Source organism: Phoca vitulina, unplaced genomic scaffold (assembly GCF_004348235.1).
Source record: "Phoca vitulina isolate PV1807 unplaced genomic scaffold, GSC_HSeal_1.0 scaffold1, whole genome shotgun sequence".
Taxonomy (NCBI): domain Eukaryota; kingdom Metazoa; phylum Chordata; class Mammalia; order Carnivora; family Phocidae; genus Phoca; species Phoca vitulina.
In genome coordinates, this window is record NW_022589704.1 from 65,661,175 (window position 1) to 65,689,013 (window position 27,839).

At 34.1% G+C, this 27,839-nt stretch overlaps 1 protein-coding gene across 7 annotated transcripts in view; it reads left to right on the forward strand.

Annotated features, from left to right (window-relative positions):
* The window catches only part of SCN3A (sodium voltage-gated channel alpha subunit 3), a 115,662-nt gene extending 88,605 nt beyond the window's left edge, over positions 1-27,057 (forward strand). For all 7 annotated transcript variants that reach the window (XM_032409178.1, XM_032409193.1, XM_032409199.1 and 4 more), the window contains 10 exons: positions 7,418-7,538; positions 9,205-9,359; positions 10,114-10,287; positions 16,401-16,523; positions 19,052-19,324; positions 20,194-20,247; positions 21,062-21,199; positions 22,246-22,350; positions 23,942-24,212; positions 24,730-27,057. In XM_032409178.1, the coding sequence (XP_032265069.1) occupies positions 7,418-7,538; positions 9,205-9,359; positions 10,114-10,287; positions 16,401-16,523; positions 19,052-19,324; positions 20,194-20,247; positions 21,062-21,199; positions 22,246-22,350; positions 23,942-24,212; positions 24,730-25,925 (2,610 nt within the window). In that variant the 3' untranslated portion in view covers positions 25,926-27,057. The remainder of the gene's footprint in view (positions 1-7,417; positions 7,539-9,204; positions 9,360-10,113; positions 10,288-16,400; positions 16,524-19,051; positions 19,325-20,193; positions 20,248-21,061; positions 21,200-22,245; positions 22,351-23,941; positions 24,213-24,729) is intronic.
* The last annotated feature ends 782 nt before the right edge of the window (positions 27,058-27,839 follow it).

Genomic DNA, 27,839 nt, shown 5'->3' on the forward strand with positions numbered 1-27,839 from the left:
TAACATTTTGGTTCATGCTTCTTAGTTTTTTGACCGTAAGTAGAAAAAGAACATTGAGCTATATTTTGAGGCACAAGAATATCCTTTATTTTTGCTGACAAAGTAAAAATCATACAAACTAAACCAACAGTGATATATTTCTCACTAAAAAATTAATAATAATAAGTAATTTAAAAAACTTGCAATACATTCTGCTTTAAGAAGAGGCAGTAAGTTAATCATTAACTTAGATGGTATTTGAAAACTCTAGTCACTCTACTCCTTACATTCATTTTCATAATACTATATAACTAGCTATAGTGCAATTGGGGAGAAATGACCCCTAAAAGTTGTTAGAGATAAAGTATGAACTGCTGTTATTATTTTTATAATATATGTATTTTATGGATCGCTAACATAAACAGGCTGGTATGAAAACAAATACAAAGCTTTGCATGAAAAAATGTAAGAGAATTAAAGGTATGAATTGCAAAATAGTGATCTTTTCATCTTGGGAAAACTTGGAATTATACAAATCTTGTGACAAGATATAAAGTAGAATTTTGTTTTTATATTTTTAAAGTTCACGTTATCATGATTTCTTGGAATATTTATAGAACTATGAATTTTTACAGTTTAGTTTTTTAAAAGGTTTCATTGTCTTCCTAGGTGAGGATATGGAATAAATATTCTTAAGAATCGTATCTGAAGTTGAATTCCAAAGCACAACCTAGCAATATCATACTGTGACCTTCACTGCTTACCGTTCTTACTTCTCACAGGGGTAAAATCAAGCTGGAGCCATCAAGAGTGCAGCTCTGGTGTTTTTTAACCAGCCAGAGGCTCGTGCCACCACTTTTACCCAGGTTACCCAAGCAAGTTGTACATGTACAATCACTTTCGAAGTGAATTTTGACTGGCCTGCATGCTACTCAGCTGTTCCTTCCCCTGCCATGGCAAGGAAGTGCTGGATGTGCCCAGCCGCTCTCTGCTGAATTGTGTGACACATCATAGCATGGTCAGGCGAGATGGGCAGTCCCACATCATATTTGATTCTGCTAATGAGTTTTCCAGTTTAGTCTTTTAAACTCTGAAAAGCAATAATTGCATGCTCTATAGGATTTATATCTATTTTGAAACATGATAGGAATGTTTAAAGTTCAATATAGTCAAGAATTTAAGAGAGCATGCATTTTTTTTATTTCTCTGCTTTTATTTCATTAAAATGAGACCACAACTTTTTGTTGTTGTTGATTCAGCCCTTATAAGTAAATTGTATTACCAAAATGAGCCTCATGGGATTTTTTTTGATAGTGCCATTTTCAGATCATTATATTCAGATTCATGAATATAATTTTCAACCCTTATAATTCATTTGCTCCAGACGGAAATGTGTGCTTTCATGGTTTTTTTTTTTTTTGAAAGGCTCTATAAAAAATAAAAGCAGGGTGATCATAAGTTTTTGGATATGAAGGGCCATAGTCTGTATGTATTTGGGCACCACATATCTTGGATTTTCATGTAGTTTAGGAAAGTTTTTAAGCCGTATGTCTGTAAAACCTTAAGTGTTCACTGCAAAGTAATCAAAAGAAGGAAAGCATCATGATATGGGATAGTTCACTGCATCCCGATCATTAAGTAATTGGTCCAGTGTACCCACTTTCTTAAAAATTTCCCTAATCTACATTAATCTTCCCTAAATTTTCTACCAAAAACTGAGCAGGTAAAAAAGAGACATAGAAAATGTCCTGTTTTTTAGTATTAATTACAGTTTTATGAGGAGTAAAGGGCATCTCCCAAGATTACTATAGGTTTGTGGATTAACTAAGCCTTTAGTTTATTCTCTTGACTCAACCTTCTCTTGTTGATATCAGTGCTTACTGGAATCTCAGCCAGAGTGGGGGTTCTGGGAGGGAAATTACAAAGGTAGAAGAAAGTTCCTGAGTATTGGCAATTTCAATGCTTTTGGTGAAAAAGAATATCTAACTAGAGTCTGGGGTTGTCTCTAGGTTTAATTCATACCTATTCTCTTCTTCCTTAGGGATAACTGAGAATTAGCTGGAGAATGCAACAAATTTAGAGATAAAATTATTAATGAAATGTAGAAAAAAATATATAGATCCCTGATTTATGCAATTTTTACTTAGCACTTACTTTTAGTTTGGGGCTGTAAACCAACATCGGCCAGTGAAAAAAATCTAATTTATTCTTTCTTCACAAGCAGAACAGAATTAAATGGTACTGGAAAATTATCTTCTACATCATGTTTATAACAGTATTCTCTCCTTTTCAAAGCCTTCATGGAAACTGAAAATAGATACTTGATTAAAATCCCAAGCACGTGCCCTTCTGGAAAAGGCACTATGTTCTTTTTTCAGAATCTGGAGAGCAATGGAAGTACCTCTGGGCTTTCTCTGTCTTGCTCTCAGTGTCTTCCAAACACACTCTCTGTGAAACTGAACGTGAGGCAACTCTTCCAGAGGCACAGATGAGTATGTGAATACCATTTTAAACCCATCTTGACCTTCAAAGAACTGTTTTGGTGCTTTCATGTACTTCTGTTGAAATAAAACCTAATTAAGGCTAGTTTAGATGGAAATTTTATCTTCTCAAGATAAACCAGCTTTTTCTTTTGGCTTCTTGATGCCCTTTTACCTTACTCTTCAACTACCACACAATTATTTGCACTTTCAAAAATCATGTTGTTATTAAGGCCATTTTAAAATTAAAGAAGCACCAGGGCTGTTGCACATTTAAAATATGTTGAGGCAAAACCACATACAGGTGGTTTATACTTTGAACCATTTAATAAGTGGTCTAGAAAAGAGAGCTATTGGTTTTAATCTTGTTCTTCCTGCCGTGGACAAGCAGCCCAATGGCCTCCTGGTGTGTCTACCTGTTCTTTAAGTGATCATAAGTCAAGATATGGATATGCATATCCAAAAGATCAGACTAAGGCCCTGATAGTATGTGTGACCAAAAGATTTTCCTCTTCTACTTGTAAAACAAAACTCAGAAGTTGTGAGAGAAATGGCTAGATTTTAAAGGCAATCTGTAATGGCTGAATCTTTTATTTTTGCCTCTTGAATCATACAGCAGTTTGTGAGAGTCAAACATTTGATAGCTGATTGAAAATAAATGAAATGTAAGCGCATTTCAGTGGAAGTAGGCCAGTTGCTAACATTCTCTTCTATCTCTGAAAGTTAAATTTCATTATTTAATTGGATAAAAATCAAGAGCAATATTCATCACAAAGGGGAATTTCTATGTAAGTTCATGTTATTAGAGGGGAAAATGGTCTCATGGCCTTTATGGGTGCTGATTCTGTCATTTCTTATGAATGGTATTTGCAGTTAATCTTCTTGAAAACTTCATATTCAGGTACCATGTCTTTGAGAACATGGTTCTTGGATAAGCGTGCGGCTTCCACAGTATTGCGCCAGGCTTCTGCTATAGCCAGGCATGTTTTCTGTGGCTGAATTAGGCCTGGAGAATGTTGCATCTTAAAACCTGCTTTCCAGTGTGCATTTGTAGAGCATAAGCCATCATCCCTCTGTAGACTCAGTACTTTCTACAAGGGATGGAAGAATCAAACCTTAAGTGCCATAAAATATTGGAGGGGTAAGGAGAAAATAGTACAAGAACACAAGTTTGAACTTGTACTATACGGTTTTATATCAAGCTTTCTATAGTTATGCCTATATAACTAATTATATTTTTCTAACTACTTCTGAACAAGCGTTAATTTAGTTATTTAGTATAGTATTGAGTTCCTTAATATGGAAAATTTCATTTCAGGTTTCTTTGCTTTTTTTTTTTATACCATTGTAGTATCACAGCTATGGCAATATAAAGAAAGTAAGTTATTCTTTGTATTTATTGTCAGTCACTTGCTTTTAAATCAATTACATGCTTTTAATAAATTTGGAAGTCATTTTGGTATGGCTATGATAAGATGTATCACAAATTATACTCTACCAGAGTATGACTGCCAAAGAATTGAAATTAATTAGGAAATGTTTAGATTACATAGATGGTATTATATCAACACATAGGATTTTAAATGCTTAAGTAGTTTTTAGGGCAGAAATTAATTATTTAAAAAGACAGTAGTAAAATTCTTTACATATTCGATGACTTAAGCTTATCAAGCAGTATGTCATAATTGGTAAATTGTTGTACATTAATAAGAACACACTCTAAGCTTTACTTTATAAAAATGTAAATAAATTCACAACTTTTGAAATTTTATGTGGTTGACACAAGATTTTTGTAACTTCAGAGAATAAAATGTATGTACTTTATGACAAAAAAAAAAAATGTGCCCTATGAAGGTTACAACATGAATGAGCCTGATTCTCCAAGTTAAGAAGAATTAACTTTATGTCAACCTCCATAGGGAAAGGAGCCCCCCACAAAACACTTCTTAGTGAAATGAACCCTAGCCTACCAACTATCTTTTAAGCTTTGGTGCATGAGGGTCTAAAAGACTCTGAACATTCCTTAAGAAGCTTTCCAGAGTATAAGTTTAAAAAGCTTATCCCTATTATCAGAAAAACTCCTGAATAACAGCGAAGCAATTCTCCATGTAAAATGGGTTCTGATCATTTGAAAGAGCAGAATACATGTGGAGTTTTGGCAGGGGGCTGGGGGTGTCTGTTTTAACAACACATGTTATGCCTCATAATAACATGCAGATAGAGGCAAACAAACTCACTACTGACCCTCTACTTTACAATCTTTACAATATATAAATGCATAACCTCCATAGCTATTTAGAAAATTGAAAGTATTTATATCCAAACATGTTAACCACATTCACAAAAATATTTATATCTAAAGACAATACTAATAACAAAACTACATCCAGAGGTCAGTACTTGGTAAAGACTAGATTCAGTTGTCATTCAGATTAGTGGCTACTATTACTTGTGCCATTTGGGTTTGTTTTAAGTATTTATATTTAAATATAAGACACCTGTAGACTATATGGCAGACAACTATAATGCAAAAAATTGAACATTTCACATTATATTAACAGTGGTAAAATGAGAACAGTATGTTTTCTAGAGTTTTCAAATGGAAAAGTATACATTTATTTGTGTGTATATACACATATACTGATTACTTTCTTCCCCCGTATTTCTTTATTGAATGTCTGCCAATATTTTAGAAAAACATTTTGGAAATACCATGTGTTTTTATCGCTAAAATATTATTAACTAAATAATCCCTATTCACTAAAAATGTATTTTCTAATACAACTAAATAAACTTCTGTCAAGGCCATTATTGAGTTATACAACAAAGTAGAGAGATGAAATTATCTAAACATTATAATTCTCTCTATAAAAGTAATTCAAAAATGCAATCAATCATTTATTGGCTCTCTATAAATTTGATATAACTAGTGTCTATTCTGTGCTTGGGTCTTTTGGTATTTGTATGTGTGTGTGTATTTTTGGTATATATGTTTATGTACATAAATATGTAATTTATACCTATGTATAATTTTATGTACATATATAATTTATAAATATTCATGAGAATACCTGATCAAACAAAACAAGTATAATGGGCTAACATTCTATAAAATTTAGCATGGAGAAATCATGCAAGAAAGAAAGGCTTCATGGAGGAGGTGGACCGTGACTAGGCTCAGAAGAAATTATCCAACTCGGTTTGACCAACAGGAAGAAGAAAACATGAAATTTTTTATAACTAATCTCAAAATAATTTGGTTTCTTACTGGATTTACTTACGCAGTGGATTTTATTGCTGCCACTCATCAAATGCCATAGTGTTCAACCCATCAACCACCAGTGAAATTGGAAAGGAAGAGTTAATTGCTGAGTTCAAACAGCTATTCAGTTTTTTCTTCATTATATCAAAAGCTGTCACAGTTCTATCCAGTGGTAGCTTTCCTTAAAAGAATAAAGATATTCTGATTATAAGAAGCAGAAAAATCCTGGGGGAAGAAAATATGTCTTGGCCTTTCTCACCTCTCCAAAAAGTAGGGGAATTTAATGGTAAAAACTCTTGCACTATAATGATCCTAAGAACCATCAGCCAAAAATGATGGCTTAGCTTCTCTCGTTAGCATACTCCAGACTAGGAGGTATTTTATTATAGAATTATATTTTGACTTAGAGTATTTTTTCATAATATATTTAATTTTCATAATATATTTAGTTGGACATGATTAACCTCACCTTCAAAGTAACATCACAGAAAATATCATCTGGATAGTACTTTCAACTAGTTCACATTATAAAATATTAAACTACATTTGCATATGATTTCAGTAAATCAGGAATCTTGAGCCAAATTTCCTCCAATATGACCAATGTTTAGGGAGTCATTTGGGGATTTTTCAGTAACACATTAACTCTTTCAGAAGGCTAGGGCAGAGTGACCCCTACCACTTAGCTACTAAAGTTAAGGGGGCTTAGAAACCATTACCATGTCCATGTGCTGTTTTTTCATCCTAAAAGCTTTACATTGGTCAGGCTGTGTTGTACGTCATGTCTTTGCAACCATTTTCATAAAATACTGCAAATCCATAATGTCTTCCCAAGTGATCTCAAAGTACTTATATATTTATTCTTGTAACATTAAAGTGGCTCTTCCTAACCATGTGACATGTCACAACGATTTATTTAAAGGAAAAATCCACAGCCTGATAACGATGTTGAATTCACAATGTGCTCCTAATAAAAGTCTACACAGATTCTGCCCAATGCCATATACGAAGAAATTTCCATTTCATTTAGAATTCTTTGGCAAGTATTGAATTCGTTTAAGCAGTTCAAAAAGAGAGACAGAGAGAGAGATCCATCATTTTTCTGCTAGTAAAGTAAGAAGATTATGTAAGCCAGAGGAAAAATATAGCTCAAAGTTGAAATATAATGACTGTGACTAATGTTAATGTGCTCTTCTTCCTTTCTAAAATTACAGAAACATGGACAGTAGTTAGAAACAACTGGTAATGGTCTTTGCTCTGAAAAATTCCATCGTAAGAAGTGGAAATTACAATTTAATTTGATGCATTTTAATATAATCAGTAGTGAATGTCAGCATACCAAACTTTTATCAAACTATTTTTAATATGGCCTGAGAATTTTTAAACTATTTCATATGGCATCCATATATAAATAGAGATCATAAAACAAATTAACCAGTACAATTCATCCTTTCCAAATCACCCACATTGAATGCTGTCTAACCTTTTTCTGTCTGAGTCAGGTCAGTAGTTATTACATTGTTTTAAATATTAGGACTTTAATTATGTTAAATTATTAGTACATAATTTATCAGCAATGTTAATAGAGTCAAGTGTGATCACTATCATTTTTTCACACAATGACAAAGAGTTTCCAAATTTGCTGAATAAAAGGGGAGAAAAAAAATCACAATTTGCAATGGGGTTTTGTTTCTAGAAATTAAATGCAACCAGCTCATCTGAAGGAAGCACAGTTGATGTTGCTCCACCCCGAGAAGGTGAACAAGCTGAAATTGAACCTGAGGAAGACCTTAAACCGGAAGCTTGCTTTACTGAAGGTAAACAAGCTCTAATATGATTAAAATGCAATCTCTCCTCTTTTCTTACAGCGACTGAAAATACCTCACTTGAGGGAACTATTTCAAAGAAATGGTAAAGGCATGTTTATCTTTGTTTTTCTCTTTTCTTCTGAAAAGTTAATTTATCTATATTTCCAGATTATATTATAGCAGTGACTGTGCCTGGACAATTAAGATGATCTGACATGTCTTTTTTGTTGTTGTTTTCTTTATCCTCCAGAGTGTGGAGAAGCTAACCCTATGAGATAAATGGCATTCTGGAATGTCATCTCATTGATACAGACTGCAATCCCTTCAGACCTCATTGGCAGTGTTGTGATTTGATTTATAGATGCTGCAGTAATTACACCCCATCCCTCACAGTTTCAAATGTGGTTAATTTGTGCTGTGATCAGAGCTGTTTGGGGATGCGGATGTACTGTAGAGCCTTGACAGGCAAAACAGTAGTTGTTCTCACAGCGATCAGTACAGTCTCTTGCACACAAATCAATAAAGATTTGCTGATTCAATGTGATTGGATTTAATCCAATGAGTAGTAGCTCAGAGTTAGAGCAAAGAATGGATGGAAATGAGAAATAATACGAAAACTAGGAGGGGGAGGACAAAGGAACAGCAATACTGACTAACAAGATGAGTCACAGGTGTAACTAAGAAAAGCACTGAGGCTGAAAATAAATTAGACTGGGAAAACTGACAGTGGCTGATACCTAGGAAGACAGGGGGCTTTTCTGTGCATGAAAAGAAGGAAGTGAAAAATTCAGGATCAGATCAAAAAATTAATAAACAATTTGAACATGCAGCTTTTCCCCAAACCTGAGAGGTGTTCTTAGACCCTATTTACACCAATGGCCTTGAGGCAAAAAGAGATTCTAACTAGTGTTAAAAATGAATATTTAAGGGCGCCGGGGTGGCTCAGTTGGTTAAGTGACTGCCTTCAGCTCGGGTCATGATCTCAGGGTCCTGGGATCGAGCCCCACATCAGGCTCCCTGCTCGGCAGGAGGCCTGCTTCTCCCTCTCCCACTCTCCCTGCTTATGTTCCCTCTCTTGCTGTCTCTCTCTCTGTCAAATAAATAAATAAAATCTTAAAAAAAAAAAAAGGTTTATCACCAAAAAAACAATAGTTAAAAAAAAAAAAAGAAAGAAACTATTCATACTCATGCAACTCTTGATAAAGTTATTCCTTGAATTTTAGGTGCCTGGCTAAATATATACCTCTGAGAATGATTTACTGTATAGGAAGGATGCTGAAGATAACTAAGGAATGAAGTAGCCAGTTACCTGTAAATGATGATCTGAGATTGGCATGGGAGAAAGCAACAAAGTTTATTTTTTCCTATCTAAGATTAGAATATATTTTCTAGGAAAGGTGGAGGTGGGTGGGAAAGCAAAGAAGGTGGGTAGGGTGATGGGCAAAATAGATAAAGGGGATTAATAAGTACAAACTTCCAGTTTTAAGATAAATAAGTCATGGAGATGAAAAGTATAGCAAAGAGAATACAGTCAGTAATACTGTAGTAACTTTGTATGTGACAGATGGTGACTACACTTATTGTGGTGATCACTTAGTATGTATGCGATTGCTGAATCCATATGTTGTACAAAATATTTTTTTTCTAATTTCTTATATTTAATGTTATATTTTAGGATGTATTAAAAAGTTTCCATTCTGTCAAGTAAGTATAGAAGAGGGCAAAGGAAAGGTCTGGTGGAATCTCCGGAAAACCTGCTACAGCATTGTTGAACACAACTGGTTTGAGACTTTCATCGTCTTCATGATTCTTCTCAGCAGTGGTGCTTTGGTAAGTGAAATGCAAAGTGGTAAGAGTCAGGTTCTAGTGAAATAACTTATTTTCTGAAAATATCACAAAGAGACAATGAGTTTAAGATGCAAAAGAGGAGGTATATCTATGCCTGGCAGAGCATGGCACCCAGGGTTTAACTATGCAAAATTCAGTACATAATAAATCAGACCTATGAACAGCCAGATGGAATTTCTCATCTGGTGTTTATCTAATAGATGTTTTCCTCACTGAGACAACCATTTACAGAGACATCCTGTAACGACGTTAACTTCCATGTCAAATACCATCCAGTTCGCCCTAATAATTATATTAACATTTATGGACTAAAAGTGTATTTTGTTTTCTTTATGGATAATCAATTTACTCTTTCAAAATAAGCCAGATCAGTCAGGGAATCATTGAAAGTAATATTGGAATAGGCCAAGTCTATCCCCCATTAACAGAACTTCTAGTTATTTCCTGAGTTCATATTATTTCTCTAAAAGCATGTCTTTATAGCAGTTAATTGAGATAGAGATTTTGGGGTGAGAGGCAGGAAAGAAAGAACATACTAAATCAGTAAAGATACTGACATTTCCTTGCCAATATTTTCTGTTAGTTTTAGTCTTCAGCTTTTGTCTGGTGTTTGTCAGATATTAGCCAATATTTATCAAATTACTGCTTTGTATCCAATATTATACTAAGCAATTTTATCAAGTATTTGGGGAAGGCCAGCCATTCAAATAAAATAAAAGCATTTTTTGATTCGCAGGCTTTTGAAGATATATACATTGAACAGCGAAAGACTATCAAAACCATGCTAGAATATGCTGACAAGGTCTTCACTTACATATTCATTCTGGAAATGCTCCTCAAATGGGTAGCTTATGGATTTCAAACATATTTCACCAATGCCTGGTGCTGGCTAGATTTCTTGATTGTCGATGTAAGTATCCTGAGTGATTTTTATGAAATTATTTTTTAAAGAGGCAAGTTTGACATTTCATATATTCCTGATTAAAACCTTGATTTTGAGAACCTAGCTTCACCAATGCTGACACAACTACGCAGTTTAAAAAAAAAACTACAATAAACGTAAAAATTAGGAAAGTTTCATGGGAAATGGTAGAAGAGGTCCTAAAAATGTGGACAGTGGTACGGAAAACACAGAGTGTTCTATGCCACAAGCAGACAGTTCTTTTTCTGAAAGTTAAGGACCTCAAGGTAGGGAATAGCTAAAAATCTGTTGACAGATCTAAGCACTTAGCCTATTAACAGTTACATTTAAAAAAAAACAACACCAGGAGATAAAATCAAGACAGATTTGGGGCTCCTGGGTGGCTCAGTTGGTTAAGCATCTGCCTTCGGCTCAGGTCATGATCCCGAGGTCCTGGGATCGAGTTCCGCATCGGGCTCCCTGCTCAGTGGGAAGCCTGCTTCTCCCTCTCCCCACTTGTGCTCTCTCTTGCTCTGTTGATATCTCTCAAATAAATAAATAAGTAAATAAAATCTTCTAAAAAAAAAAAAAAAGACAGATTTGGGGCCAGGAATTGCAAGATTGCATTTTAATCCCTTACTAGAGTACCTGTTACTAAATAATGTTAAAATAACCCATTTACTGTATTCATTCGGTCACATACCCAGAGAGACAATATAAAATACATTTCCATTCTTAAATCAGTAGTTAGATATCCCAGTAGCTATTCAGAAATTTACCATGCAAAGAGTTAGGTGTAGGAGCCCTGCTCTGAATCTGATTACCCTGGGGTGAGCAGTCATAAAAACATTACCAATTATAGGATCTGTCTGACTTGCAGCTTATTTTCTTATTCCAAGCAATGAAGAAGCACTGGGGCAAAATGACAGTCATCTGGTTCTTTGTAGTCTGTGATATTCCATTGCACAAGGTTTTACAGCCTCCCAACAAAACAAGGTACTTTAAGCACTATCTCTAGCCGTTCCCTAGCAATCATAAAGCACTTTATTTTTAGCTCTAACACTTGCCAATAAGAATCAATAATTGCTGTATGTGTACATTCATTCTTTTTATCATTTTGACAAGTATGGGCCTATCTAAATTCTACTCCCCTTTCTCACACACATACACACTTAAGAGTGCTATAACCAAAATGTGTTTAACCCTTTGAGTTGATAAGAAATCTGCTACCAAGTCACTTTAATAGAGCAGAAATGATTTCCAATTTCCATGGTTGGCTTTTAATGGATAATAGAGGTCAATTTTAATGTTATCCTGAAAAGCTATCCATAAAGGGAAGTTTAATATTCTTACAATCTGAAGCTGGAATGAGCTTCAAAGAATATCTAAGGCTTTATTCTAGACATTAGGGAAACTGAAGCCTCAGTTTAAATAATTTTCCTAAGATAACACAACTACTTAGTAACAAAGCTGAGATTAGTATCCAAATTTCCTAATTCTCAGTTCAGTTCTTCTTTACTCCAAGGGTTTCCTATCTAACTGCTATAAATGTAATACTCTATTTTCAGACTGGCTTTGGGATTCAGCATTTATAATCTCCAGCTTCTCCCTGAAATAATGGAACACTGAATACATTTAAGAATCCTTTTTGGTTCAGAAAGATTTTGTCATGCATGAAGATCATTTACAAATGTGATAGAACTCCATAAAATTCTGAAATTTACTGAAATATTTACATTTACTAAAAATTTTACATTTACTGAAATACTACATTGTACTTCAAGTATTTCCATATATTTGGCCTATATAGAAAATATGAGTAAGATGCAAAAATCTCTCAAGAGCAGGGGTTTTGTAGCCTATTTGTATCCTTAGATACACCTAATATAGATACTTAAGTATCTATTGAATAATATCTAAATGAATAGATTTAATTTCAAAGAAATTACTTCCCTTTTAGTGAGTCTCAATTAGTACACTGAAACTGGGTAATTAAAGCCTTCTACTTTGGGACAAGTTATGTTATCTTAAATGAGTCTATTCTTCTTTACAAAGCCAGGGCGGAAATATGTGGATTAATATAACCTCAGTAAATGTAGAGATAAAACTGTTTTTGAAAGTACAAGTAAAACATACTTAAAAGAGCTTCACCAGTCCATCAGGTATATTGATGTAAAAAAACTAAAAAGCTACCAAAAGCTTACCAAGGGAAAAAAAAAAAATCTGAGGTGTAAGTAAAGTACTTCAAACCAGAAGGAATAAGCTTTCAAACCTTAAAAAATTTATTTGTGTAAAAAATGTAATCTCTTCAATTCCTTACCTAAAAGTAAAAGTAGACTGCAATGGGATATCTATCCAACCTCCTAACATTCATTCATTTATTTGATAAATGTGTTGAGCACCTAAAAAGGGCCATATGCCATTTTAAACAAAAGAGGTATGAACATGAACAGACCAAGCCCTGTTAGGGCTTACACCTTGTGGGAGGAAGGAACAAACAGTAAAGAGGTAAATAAGTAATATTTAAAAATAAGCTATTTTGTCACAGGTGATATGAATGTTTTTCCTATTTGGGTTTTTGCTTCTTGGCTTTGTTTTTTGTCCTGAAGAAATGTTTCACATTGATTTAGTCAAATTTATCAGTCACATTTTTTTCCCCTTCTTGGTTTGTTCATGCTTCTGAAGGCCCTTTCTTATCAAGATTATTAAAACATTTTTCCAGGTTTTTCCCCAGTTTTACAGTTTGAGTTTTGTTTGTGTTTCTTCATCCATTTTTATTTTATATTTTAATTTTTTATCAGTCTGAAATTTATTTTGGTATAAAGTGTGAGGTTAGAATCCAATATTATTTTCCTCAAAATGGTTTCTCATTCATTTTTTTCACCTCTCATTTGAAATGCTACCTTTATCTACATGCTAAATCTCAGCATGTCTTAGGCCTAATTTGGACTTTGTCTACTAACTTCTTTGTCTACTAATATGACAGCTTTAATTATTGTAGATTTATAATTGGTTTTAATATCTAGTGGGGTCAGTCCTCTCTGTTCTTCTTCTTAAAATAGTATTTTAAGTTATACTTTTTCATGTTAATATTTTAAAATTTATGTAGTTCCAAAAGACTCCTACACAACTTTTTAAAAAATATATGAAAAAAATTATTGGTTAGCACCTAAAATAATTATAGTATTGCTTATAATAGTATTTCACTTTATTCCCTTTTTTTTTGACGTCAACAATAATATATCTGCAAATATTGAATTCTTCTACTTTTCAAATCCATATAGCTCTTATTTCTTTTTCCAGAAAATGTTAAAAAAATAACATTGGTAGTGGGCATAGTCTTTTAGCCCACTTTAATGAGAATGCTTCTAGATTTTGCCATCAAAATTTATGCAAGTGTTTGGATTGAAATGTATCATTGGAATGCATGGAAGTGATTACATGGTTTTCATTTCAACTTGCTCATACTGAACCTTAAAAAAAATTATCTTTAGCCATTTTAAAGAGAAATACATTCATATTATATGGTTCATTAACCAATCACAGAACTCCTAGGGTCTTCTTCAGAACCATCAAATCCCGCCTGCATTATTTCTCTTTCTCAGTCTCACTGCCATAGGAATGCAGAAAGGTGTGGATGACAACTAAACCATCCCCCTGAAACTTCTAACAGAGAGTTTTATATATTTGCTATACTGTGAGGCACCTAGATTCATATAAATTTATACTAAAAATTTAGTCTTTGTCAAAGAGCTTCTGTTACACTTGCACACATTAGCAAGAATGCCTTTTATGTTTAGCACATAAGAGATGAGGATAAAAATACTATATATTGAAAGGTTGGGGACATGTTTGCTGAGGTGGAAAACACACTGGACTAGAAAACAGAAGACATAAATTCTAGTTATGGTCTTGCCCCTTGCTACCTTTTCCTAGACTAGTCATTTAACCACTCTCAGACAGAGATAATAAGTAAAAAAGCACACTACCAATATGTGTTGGTATCTTCAAATTTTAAGTACATTGCAAATCTTTAAAATTATTTATTTCAAAATTGCCTTTAAGGTATATTAAGTTTTTTGCATTAGTTAACTCAATAAATGAGTTTTTGTCCTACACAAAACAGAATGAGGTCTACTAAAAGAAGCTCAGTTCACTAAGGCCCCACTTCTCTAGGCACTCACAGAGTCACCCCACTGTGGGGTGGTTATATGCAAGTGGGTCTCCCAGCCTTTGAATCCCGAATTTCCTATCCATCTGATTTTGGCCATTGCCTTTCTTTTCTTTTCAAACCATAAACTTCCTTACTTCAGGTTGTGAGGAATTTGCAGCCACTTCCCTTTAAATGCCCAGTTCTCAAATAAAGGACTTGGAGAGCATGAGGGAAGTCTTCCGAAAGGAGATCCAGAAGCCTAAAGAAGCTGTTAATGTTTCTGAGGCAAAGGAGCCCAAAACATAGAAGCCTGCATGTTCTCGAATAACCTTTCCCATCTTTCCAGTCTTCTGCAGCAGCGAACAGTAGACAGAAATGACCAGCTCAATAAATTATCCTGCCACTAGTCATTTATTTTTCTGTTAAATTATCTGAGATGGGGGCGCCTGGGTGGCTCAGTAGTTAAGCGTCTGCCTTCGGCTCAGGTCATGATCCCAGGGTCCTGGGATAGAGCCCTGCATCGGGCTCCCTGCTCCGCGGGAAGCCTGCTTCTCCCTCTCCCACTCCCCCTGCTTGTGTTCCCTCTCGCTGTGTCTCTCTCTGCCAAATAAATAAATAAAATCTTTTTAAAAAAATTTCTCTGAGATGTATGCTAAATTAAACAACAAGGAAAAAGTGGCTCCATTTGCTTTTAAAGCTTCAGTTCTAGTTTTTATGTCACCCTTTAAACCATGTGTTCTTGGGCAGATCAGTCTCCATCCTACCATCACAAGGATTCATTTAGATCCATTTTCAACAGCCCTTCTTGCAAAAAATTAAGCCCCAGTGCCTTTAAACCATCCAGTGGATATAATGAATTAACTCCTCCTTATGCATCAAGGAAAGTACTACCTTTGTACAATCCTTGCAAGAACTGAAAAGATAGTCACTTAAACCATTTCCTGTGTTTTGTGGTTCAGATGAGGAACAAATTTTTGATAATGTATGCAAACGGTTAAGATATGGTTTTGAAGTCAGATCACTTGGGTTCAAGATGCACCCAATTTCACCTCTTATTACCATGCATCCCTTTTCTTGGGGGTGGGGTGAGGGGGGCTCAACTCCCTCACCAGTGAAAAGGCAATAGTAATGGTATCTACTTCTTAAGATTTATATGCATAAGGCACTTAGAACAGAACCCTGCATATAGTAAATGTTCAATAAATGTTATATTGAAAGAAAATCTAAGCAAATAAAGTCTCTTCCTCTCAAAAAAGGGCGTGTCTTCTTTAACCTTTCATATATTTAAGTAAAATTTAGTATATGTGTAAATATCAGAAGATGTATTATCACTATGAATTATAAGTCCAGAAGTTTGGATAAACATTTCTTCATTATTATGAAACTACAACATGGTCTGATAACATTTTTTTTCAGGTAAAATTATTCCATTATTTATTGATCCAACACATATTAACTAAAGCATATTTAACCAGACAGTATTAGGCACAGTAAGAGAAGAATGTTTCATCCCAGCCCATAAAAAGTTTATGTGACCTGGAAGGGGAAAGAAGATATCTAATCAATTGATTCTATTAAATGGGAAATGCCTCCAGTACACATAACCAAGATACTACATAAGTTCAGGAGAGAAACCTGATTTCCAATCAATGATATTAAGCACAGATCCATGGAGGATCTGGCTATTGAACCAAATCCTGACTCATCAGTGATATATGCACAGGTTGAAAGGGGTTCCATGGGGTGAAATATCTTATAAAATGGGCAAAGATTGTTTTCATTGGTAAGAAGAGCAATAACATGAAATGAGGCTGGCAATATAAGATGAACTCACTACGTGGAAGATGAAGGCTGCGCGAAGATATATCTGAATTTCATTTAGTTGGTACTAAAGAATAGACACCACATCCTATGCCTTTAGCAGACTGTTTATTTCTAGGTGAACTATTAATATCTTTTCTTTTTGCAGGTTTCTTTGGTTAGCTTGGTAGCCAATGCTCTCGGCTACTCAGAACTTGGTGCCATTAAATCCCTACGGACATTAAGAGCTTTAAGACCTCTAAGAGCTTTATCCCGGTTTGAAGGCATGAGGGTAAGAAGAACAAAAGCTCTCTGATGATTCATACCAGAATTAAATGTAGGTAATGATTTAGATACAGAGGAGTACCATACTCCTCTGATATTTACTTCATAGAATTACAGAATTTCAGAGCAGGAATCTTAGATATCATTAAGGCCAGCGGCCTGAAACTGAGATTTATTTCAACGGGTCCTCAGAAATTGTTTGTGGCAGAACTAGGACTGGAATCCAAGTCTTCTGATGATAGTTAAAGATGTTTCCACAACATCCAAAAAAAATATGTACTGCCATTTATTTCTTTTCATTGCTTATACATATTTAAATGATTTTTTACTACTGACATTCATCCTAGTAGGGGTTTTTCTTCCTCCCATTAGGAGGTTTGATTCCTCAAAAATCACTGGTAATGAATGAAAGGTAAATGGTTTTTGTGTGCTTTACTTCTTCAATTAATATCAGTAACAAAAATACTTGTTGTACAAGAAAACAACTCTAAATCGTAGCCTCTGATAAAATCTATACAACCTAAGCAACCAAAATAAGGGGTTAGAATAATTAACTAGGCATTTCAGGAAACCCCTGGGGTTTGTTTTAAAGATCGCCCTTTTAAGTGAGCATTCTGAATGAGTTTCACTTTTTCCATAGCATGTGTATTTTCATCTTTATTTTCCAGCTCTCTTCTTTAGTGTATACTTTATGCATCTACACATAAAGTACACACTTATTTAGATACACAACCACTTGTCACATCCCTCAAAATACTATTTAGCAAAGGCCAGGTTTGTTTAATACAGCATGCAAATGCACATGGATATTGAATTTCTCCCTGGCCATAAGGCTTTTATGTTAGGTTTGTTTAGAGCAACAAAAACACTTCAGCCTTGACTTAGAGATTCACTCATCAGGGAGAATGAAACCACTCTCCAGACTCTCCAGAAGCACCGTAAGCAAAGAAATACTTGTTTTTACATTCTAATTTCATTTCAGTGCCACTTGACAAAAAAAAGTCACAAGATAAAACTCATAAAAATTATTATACAATTTCAAGTTCTATTTGACCAATCTTTGCCATTACTGACACTACGTAAGCCCTCATTTGCTTGCATGGTTTCACATTAACAATTCCTTTTTGAGGGAGGATAGCAATGAACAAAATAAGAAACTTATAAATAAATTTGTTCTCATCTGAAAAAATATTCTGTTTGGCACTTTTACTTTTTTTTATTTTTTTATTTTTTAAAGATTTTATTTATTTATTTGACAGAGAGAGAGACAGCGAGAGCAGGAACACAAGCAGGGGGAGTGGGAGAGGGAGAAGCAGACTTCCTGCCGAGCAGGGAGCCCGATGTGGGACTCGATCCCAGGACCCTGGGATCATGACCTCAGCCGAAGGCAGACGCTTGACGACTGAGCCACCCAGGCGCCCCTGTTTGGCATTTTTAATTCAATCCTATGACAGAATTAATGTTCCAGCTATGAAATACAGTAAAATGTATCATGCAGTCATTTGGTAAGAAAATTTGTGGAGGTCATTTTACACAAATTTTAGTAACAAAGAAATATGGCAAGTGTAATATATATAACTTAATTTCTAAAAGAAATAAAATTCAAGTAGCATATGAAATTTTTACGTTTTTGGATTTCAGGATTTGATGTCAATTTAAAATTTTTTGGTGTTGATTTCTAACATAACATTTACATTATTTTAAAATAAAACAATAGTTTCATTTAACATAAATGCTTAACAAAAGAGTCCAATATGAATCAGATTAAATTAGATAAGAAAAGATACTGTCAACTTCCCTAGGGATTTCAAAATACATCTTAAGCTTTTGAATTTAATGAGAGGATAGGTAACTTAATTTCTCCTTCTTGAAACAGGTCAGCTTAGGTTGATGAAGTAACATGTACCCCAAAGTGAACATTTGAGAGATTTAGAATAATAATGAGGACATATTTGGTATTTTTATGTCCAGAGATAAATTCCACCTCATTTAATATCCTTTTTTAAATTAGGATTTACCAAAAGAGAAAAAAAGAACCTTGCAAATTCTTAACCCTATTCTTTATGGTTATAAAAAGTTGACTTGATCTGAGAAGGCAGATTTAAGGCATTATTAATACTTTTTTTGCAAAGGGTTTGTTTAACCATGTTTTCAAATCATCATTCATTAACACTCTTGAAAATTAAAATGTATTGCTGAATGACAATTATTTCTTCTGTTGGTATTTAATGCATTTTTTTTTCTTTTCTCCCCAGCATACAAACATTTTCTGACTCCATCTTACTATATCAGGTTTTTATTTCTTTTCACACTTTGTCATATTTTGCTTTCCCTAAATCCTTTAGCTCTCTAGTTGTGTCACTGTTTGTTTTCCCTCATCAAATATGTCCTAGAAAACATTGCGAGAAACAACTTATCCACCTAGATTTTTATTTAACTCTTTTCACGCCCATTTTAGTATTAAAAAAATAAATGAAAAGAATGGTTTTCATTTTAGCGATTTGTAAGCAGCCTTATCCTCATTTTCTCTTCCAGGTTGTTGTGAATGCTCTTGTTGGAGCAATTCCCTCTATCATGAATGTACTCTTGGTGTGTCTCATCTTCTGGCTGATCTTTAGCATCATGGGTGTGAATTTGTTTGCTGGCAAGTTCTACCACTGTGTTAACACGACAACGGGTAACATGTTTGAAGTTAGTGAAGTCAACAATCTGAGCGACTGTCAGGCTCTTGGCAAGCAAGCTAGATGGAAAAACGTCAAAGTAAACTTTGATAATGTTGGCGCTGGCTATCTTGCATTGCTTCAAGTGGTAAGTTGCCACTGTATGAGTTCTGGAAACATTTTCAAAATGTTTTACAAAAAACCATTTCTCTGATGTTCTTTGTTTGAATAATTAATATCTGACAGTACAAAAGTAGTTGATGATAACACTTATACTATTAACTTAACTTGACTTTAAGATGTTTTGCAGTTATTTTAATATGTATTTCCCCAGTTGTTCAGCTTTTAGTATGTTTTAATATGGCATTATATTCCTGCTTCCTGGTTTTTTTCTTATTATATTACTGAGTGCTACTACACTGTTTTTTGTTTTTCTTAGCAATCATTGCCAAAGGAGCAATTTTATATGTTAAAATAACAATGTACATATTTTAGTGATGAATTAAATGTATACATTATTAGCCAGAAAATTTACTGTACTAACATTTAAGGGGTATGGTTCTACTATTTGCAGAAATACGAATCTTATGGAGTAGATTTCAAAATGTATGATGTTTAATAATTTTGACTTAATTGACCACATATTAACTAATCAGTAATTCACTAATGAAAACAATTGAGTTGTGTTTAAACACACTATAGGTTTGAATCACAGAGCTTATATTTTGGTATAGAAAGGATTTGAGACTGAGACGGGTATTTTATGAATCAAGCCTCTAGTTAAATTTCTGTGTAGAAAAAAATTAATATCTTCCAAGAGAAACAAATAAAATGAATTCCAGACTCTAAATATAATCATATTCTACTTCAATTCAATTCCTTTCAATCTCTTGATAGAGAATTGTATTATATCATACAAAAACTTACTTGTAGTAACACTATCAGATTTTCATATGGTAAAATGGCATATTCTTGGATTAGGTTTTCATGCAGAATTCATATATGTATTGTTCACAGGCCACATTTAAAGGCTGGATGGATATTATGTATGCAGCTGTTGATTCACGAGATGTAAGTATCACTCAATACATTTATAGTTACAAGATTTTCCATAGTGAACATTTGTAATAATTTAAGTGAATGACCAAGAATTTTATACTAGATGCAATCAGGACATTTATAATTGCATACAGAAATGATCCTCTTAAGTTAATGCACTTCAATAAAGATGATATTTTGATTAATATATGTCTGATATACATATCTAATATGGATCAGATGCATGGATCAGAAGACATCAAACTGGTCCATAAATGAGACTCAAGATCGAGAACATTGCTCATGAGAAAGTAACTTGCCTCTCCCTATTCCTGGACAGTATGATAAATCAGAGTTTGTGAAGTTAACTTCCAAAAATATAATGAAAAAAGCAAGCAAGTTTCAGGGAAACTCAATTTTGAAAATAGGAATTAAAAAAAATTCCTCAGAACATATATGCATTCCTCTTAGAAGTTGATGTTCTATTATTAAAGCCTTATCTTCAAGAACCAACATCTCCAGACCACCCAAATTTAAAATGCTGCAAAAAAAAAATTATAAAACTAATAATAGGTTCAAAACATTTCTTGTTATACCCCTGTTATTTACTCTAAAGAAAATGTACAGGTAAACCACAATGGAAAAATAGATTCAAGAACAAGCATAAAAATTATAAACTTTCATTATCCTAGATCATACTAGTTTGAAAAAAGAACTTTTTTGCAGAACAGTATCTCAGGGAAAGGCAAAAATAACTCTAGATTAACAACACACACCAAATTGTTAACTTAGTTTAAGTATTTATTATGTTTTTAAATATTATTTTAATATTTTCAATATTATTTAGGTAAAACTTCAGCCTGTATATGAAGAAAATCTATATATGTATTTATACTTCGTCATCTTTATCATCTTTGGGTCATTCTTCACTCTGAATCTATTCATTGGTGTAATCATAGATAACTTCAACCAACAGAAAAAGAAGATAAGTATTCCTCAGCTCTCAGCTTTCCCCATTCTGAGGTTCTGTCTGTTGTACTGCCAAATAATCAGGATACCCAGAGTCAAGACAGACTTAGATCATTTTTATATTCTTTTCAGTTCACTATGTGGTCAGTTCAGCTGCAGAGTTTCCAGCCTCTAGTTGGTGGCTCCTCTCTAGGTTCATCCTCTGCAGAGCTGCTATAGTGTCTTTGTGACAAAAAATGTGACCACTGCTTCAAAGCATCCAGTGGGTCTCCTCTAATGCTTACCCTTGCTTACAGAGAATTTCAGGAATTATTTCCACCCAGTTTTCTAGCTTCATTTTCTTTCACAACACATCTCTATATCTACTTCCCTACTCCTCAGTCAATATCTGCCATCACCCTATCACACGTTACACACATAGCTACATGGATTTTTTGCCCTTTCTGTACAAGCCACGCTCTTGTACCTCCATGACTTTACATAGGGTATTTTCTTTTCCTGGAATGCTTTGCCTAGCATACCTCTAATCATCTGTTAAGGCCTAGCTTAAGGGTATCGTCCTATATAAAGCCTGTTTCTGAGTCTTCAGGGTTTATTTTGATCTCTGCAATACTTTTTTATATATCCTTATACATTTTCCACCTGTTTTCATTTTCCTACTCCACGTGACAACAAGATAGTGGTGTCTCATATATCTAGTTACATTTTCTAGCACATGGAAAGTACTTAAAATTATTGAATAAAGAAGGAAAACAGTGAAATGGGCTAAGAAAACATTTTTTCTTTCACAAAAATATATTTGAGACTCCTGAGCCTCCTTCTAAACATAATATAATCAAATTAGGATCCTGTCCTAATCAGAGATTTATGTGATTATAGGTTTTACATAATAGTAAAGTCCTCAGAATTTCACATAAAGGAGAAAAGCAGTCTGCTTTTATATATATATGGGATAATTTCCATTTAAAAATTGAGAAAAGACTAAAGACTCAGAAATATTTTTGTATACGTGCTGTTGTAACACATGTTCAGATTATAACTAGTTTTATACTGTATCTTTACTTTGGAGGTCAAGACATCTTTATGACAGAGGAACAGAAAAAATACTATAATGCAATGAAGAAACTTGGATCCAAGAAACCTCAGAAGCCCATACCTCGGCCAGCAGTAAGAATTACTCATCTTCTTTAATATTCTAAACCTTATTTCCATATGATGAAATTGGCAGTGCTCTGGATGAGAACATACTGAGTGATATCACCACATATGCCCTAATTGTAAAGTTCATATTGTTTAACACCATTCACAACTGCCACACTCAATAAGAATTACTAAATTCTTAAAAAGGAGGTAATGCTCTTTACAGTTTGTCAATTGAAAACGTCCAACTTGAGGTTCCCAATAACTGCTTCCAAAGCAGCATTCGTATTCCTTCTGCCACCTACTGCTTCCAAGAATGTACCCAACCTTGTTACATGGCACCCTCTTGCCATTTAAATAGATGGAGTCTGGAAAACTCTCACCCCACCCCATCACTTCCCTCTATACTATTTGTTCTCTCCATTTGTATGACTAGAAAATACTCTTAACCTTCTTGGGAAGGAAAAGGGCATCATCAAAATAGTTTGTTTCACCAAATACAGAAAAAAGAAAAAGGCTTAATCAGAATGCTTACTATGTAGAGCTTCATAATATATGAAAAGACATAATAATGATGGATTATGTTCATAGAGCTATACTCTAACTTATCTTAGATGGGTAAGGAATAAGGAAACTGAGGCCCCCCAAAAATCGTACCCAAAGTCATAAAGCCTGTAATTGCCAGAACTGGGAGTTAACAAGCCCTCATGAATCCTATCAATGACTTCAGTTTACCATATTTTTAAGAGTTTTGGAGTTGAGGTTGGAAGCGACCAAGGGGGGAGGTAGGGCAGGATACACAAAAGACCATAAATCTGCTTTACTGAAGGTCATTTAAATATATTTAAAAGAAAGAAACGTGGTCAATTCATGAAATTGATTTTCAGTAAGCTATGAAATTTTATTTTATATTTTTATTCTAAATTATTAAAAATTTATTTTCCTAATAGAACTATATTTCATGACCATAAATGTATGTGACTCCTGAGATGATTGCTAATAAGACAAAGAAAAAATGTCATGCATTTTTGTTGAAGCATAGATAAAGAACAGATGAAGAAAGATAGATAAATAACAAATACACAGACACACATAGTTAGAAGAGGTAGAATAGATAATGACGGACATATTTTGAAAGAGGGAGAGATGGAAATAATATATAATATATATATAATATATAATATACATAAACCAAAATTCCTAAAGTATTGATAAATGAATTAGGGTATTCATCCATCTAAAAGTCTGTCTGTATCAACCTACTTTGTAAATCTTCATTATGTTTTCATAATTTTTTTGTAAAAATTACAATTTTTTTTAAATCAAGCAAAGCCCATGCATATTAACAGCCAATTGCCACCAATTTATGTCTTACTGAGTTTTGTCTTCCCATGGAACTTAAATATATCAAATACGTTTTGTTCTTATCATATGACTTTTTTCATTTCCTTCTCGTATTTTAATGTGAAGAGACATGGAGCACAAAGAATTGTTTGGACTAATGTGAGAAGGCTGTATATCTCATGGCCATATATGGAAGGACTTCACCTGTGGTTTTACTAGATCATTATTTATGAAATATGCATATTAACCTTCTCTCTCCTCTCTCTCTTTCTAGAACAAATTCCAAGGAATGGTCTTTGATTTTGTAACCAGACAAGTCTTTGATATCAGCATCATGATCCTCATCTGCCTCAACATGGTCACCATGATGGTGGAAACTGATGACCAGAGCAAATATATGACTCTAGTTTTGTCCCGGATCAACCTTGTGTTCATTATCCTGTTCACTGGAGAATTTGTGCTAAAGCTCATTTCTCTCAGATACTACTACTTCACCATCGGCTGGAACATATTTGATTTTGTGGTTGTGATTCTCTCCATTGTAGGTAAGAATAGTTTAATTACAGAGAGGTACCATTGTAGGTAAAGCTCCCCAAAGCCTTAGAGCTGTGCAACACGGAAATGAGATCTGAGAATGTTAATGTATAATTCTAAAGTTTACCACTACTGCTCATTTTCCTCTAACTGAAGAATGTAGGTATTCAAAAATAGAAAACAATATATTTAGAGATTTCAGAAATAATCTTTGTTTGTAATCAGCACATCTCATGTGTGGGGTAACTTTCCATAGTAAATGAGCATATATAATCTTAAATTGCCATGACACTCTGAGATTATTTAACTTGTTGGACTTTCCAAAAATCTATATTGGTTTATAACGTTATAGAATCATTTAATAAAATTCTGTAATCTTTAATTACTAATATTAAGGAGTGGACCCAAATATTTAGTAAAAGTTTATACTCGTAACAATCTTGCTGTTATCATAAACCTTGCAAAGATAAAGCATTCATATAAACATAAAATATTCACTCTTTAGCTGATTTCTATATTTTTCTATAGGCATGTTTCTGGCTGAGCTGATAGAAAAATACTTTGTGTCTCCTACCCTGTTCCGAGTGATCCGGCTCGCCAGGATTGGTCGAATCTTGCGTCTGATCAAAGGGGCCAAGGGGATCCGCACGCTGCTCTTTGCTCTGATGATGTCCCTTCCTGCCTTGTTTAACATCGGCCTCCTGCTCTTCCTGGTCATGTTCATCTATGCCATCTTTGGAATGTCCAACTTTGCCTATGTTAAAAAGGAAGCTGGAATTGATGACATGTTCAACTTTGAGACCTTCGGCAACAGCATGATCTGCTTGTTCCAAATTACCACCTCTGCTGGCTGGGATGGATTGCTAGCACCTATTCTCAACAGTGCACCACCTGACTGTGATCCTGACACAATTCACCCTGGAAGTTCAGTTAAGGGAGACTGCGGGAACCCATCTGTCGGGATTTTCTTTTTTGTCAGTTACATCATCATATCATTTCTGGTTGTGGTGAACATGTACATCGCTGTCATCCTGGAGAACTTCAGTGTTGCTACTGAAGAAAGTGCAGAGCCCCTGAGTGAGGATGACTTTGAGATGTTCTATGAGGTTTGGGAAAAGTTTGATCCCGATGCCACCCAGTTTATAGAGTTCTCCAAGCTCTCTGATTTTGCAGCTGCCCTGGATCCTCCTCTTCTCATAGCCAAACCAAACAAAGTCCAGCTCATCGCCATGGACCTGCCCATGGTGAGTGGGGACCGGATCCACTGCCTCGACATTTTATTTGCCTTTACAAAGCGTGTTTTGGGTGAGAGTGGAGAGATGGATGCCCTTCGAATACAGATGGAAGACCGGTTCATGGCATCGAACCCCTCCAAAGTCTCCTATGAACCCATCACAACCACTTTAAAACGCAAACAAGAGGAGGTGTCTGCTGCTATCATTCAGCGTAATTTCAGATGTTATCTTTTAAGACAAAGGTTAAAAAAGGTATCAAGTGAATATAACAAAGAGGCAATTAAAGGAAGGATTGACTTACCTATCAAAGAAGACATGATTATTGACAAATTAAATGGAAACTCCACCCCAGAAAAAACAGATGGAAGTTCCTCTACCACATCTCCTCCTTCCTATGATAGTGTAACAAAGCCAGACAAAGAAAAGTTTGAGAAAGACAAACCAGAAAAAGAAAGCAAAGGGAAAGAGGTCAGGGAAAATCAAAAGTAAAAAAGAAACAAAGAATTATCTTTGTGATCAATTGTTTACAGCCTACGATGGTAAAGTCTATGTGTCAACTGGACTCCCAGAGGAGGTCTATGCCAAACTGACTGTTTTAATAAATACTCATGGTCAGTGCCTATAACAAGACAGTGACCTCTCCATCACTACAACTCTGTGAGTCAGGGTATCAACAAGATTGACAAGAGGTTGCTGTCTTCATTACCAGCTGACACTGCTGAAGAGAAACTCATTGGCTATCTAGACTGTAGGGATAATTGTGCAAAGTGATCGTTGTAACTACACCAAACACCTTTAGTACAGTACTTGCATCCACTCTATTTTTAACTTCCATATCTGCCATATTTTTACAGAATTTGTTCTAGTGGATTTCCTTGCTCCCTAATTCATAGTTTATTCATAATACTATGTCACTATTTTTGTAAATGCAATTTAAGTTGAGAAAAAAGCATATAAGAGCCCTGTGTTCCTACTCCATAAGTCTCTCGAATAATTAGCAAAAGTGTTTTGAGAGATAAAATTCGTGCTCAAACCAGAAAAAAATATTCTAATGTCAATAATTTCAGGTACTTCCGTTTTCTAGATGGCTTTAATTTTGAAAGTGTTTTAGTCTGTTACATTTGTTTATATCTGAACAGTTATGTGCCTGTAAAGTCTCCTCTAATTTTTAAAGGATTATTTTTATGCAAATATTGTTTCCGCAAGTGCAAATTTTATTCTAAGTTCCAGAGCTCTATATTTAATTTGGTTAAATGCTTTCCAAAAACAAAATGAAAAAAATCTAGAAAAAGTATATCTAAAGTGTCACTTTAGAATAGTTGTCCCACTTTCTGCTGCAGTATTGCTTTGCCATCTTCTACTCTCAGCAAAGCTGATATTTTATGTCAATTCAACACACCCTGTTATGTAAATAGTTATTTTATCCTGCGGTGCATGTTTGGGCAGGAATATATATATATATATATATATATTATATACATATATTATATATATATATATATATATTCTGCTAAACAACATCTATTAAATCAAATATGTACCACAGTGTATGTGTCTTTTGCAAGCTTCCAACAGGGATGTATCCTGTACCATTCATTAAACATAAATAGTTTGAAGACTATCACTAATGCATGTTAATATTGCCTATGCTGCTCTATTTTACTCAACACATTCTTCACAAGCCTTGGTTAGAAGTCACATGTTGGTAGAGTGAATTCAAACAGCTCTATCCAGTATGTCAAGCAGAATAGCTTGCAGTTACTTAAAAGTACCTTTACTTTTGCATTTTTAATTCAACTTGAGTGTCACATGGTGTCTCTCTATATTTCAAAGAAACACACTGAGTACTGCCTATTGTCAAAACCTATACTTCATATTTTGCTAAAAATATGTCCAAAACTTGTTTAAATATAAATAATGTAAAAATATGATCAATTTTATTTGTTGCATTTTGTACATAAGAAAATTATTTTCAGGTTGATGACATGGCAATTTATTTTACTTTATGCTTTTGCTTTTTATTTTTAATCACAACTCCAAACTTTTGAATCCGTAAGACTTTTCAATGAATAATTTCCTAAAATAAAAGTTCAATGGGTTTTGTGGATTTCTTTGTTATAATATATTTTCTACCATTCCAATAGGAGATACATTGGTCAATATTCAAACTTAGATCATTTTTTACCAACTATGGTTGCCTCAATATTACCCATTATTCATGGAAATTTTTTTTTACTCAAACTTTTGTAGTATTTGCTTATGCAGACTAGTCTTATTTTTTTAATTCTTGCTACACTAGAGCTATTAGAGGAATAACATGGGCTCTGTCCTTTTTAGCCATGAACAAAGTGGCAAAGTTGTGCAATTACCTAACATGATATAAATTTTTGTTTTTTGCACAAA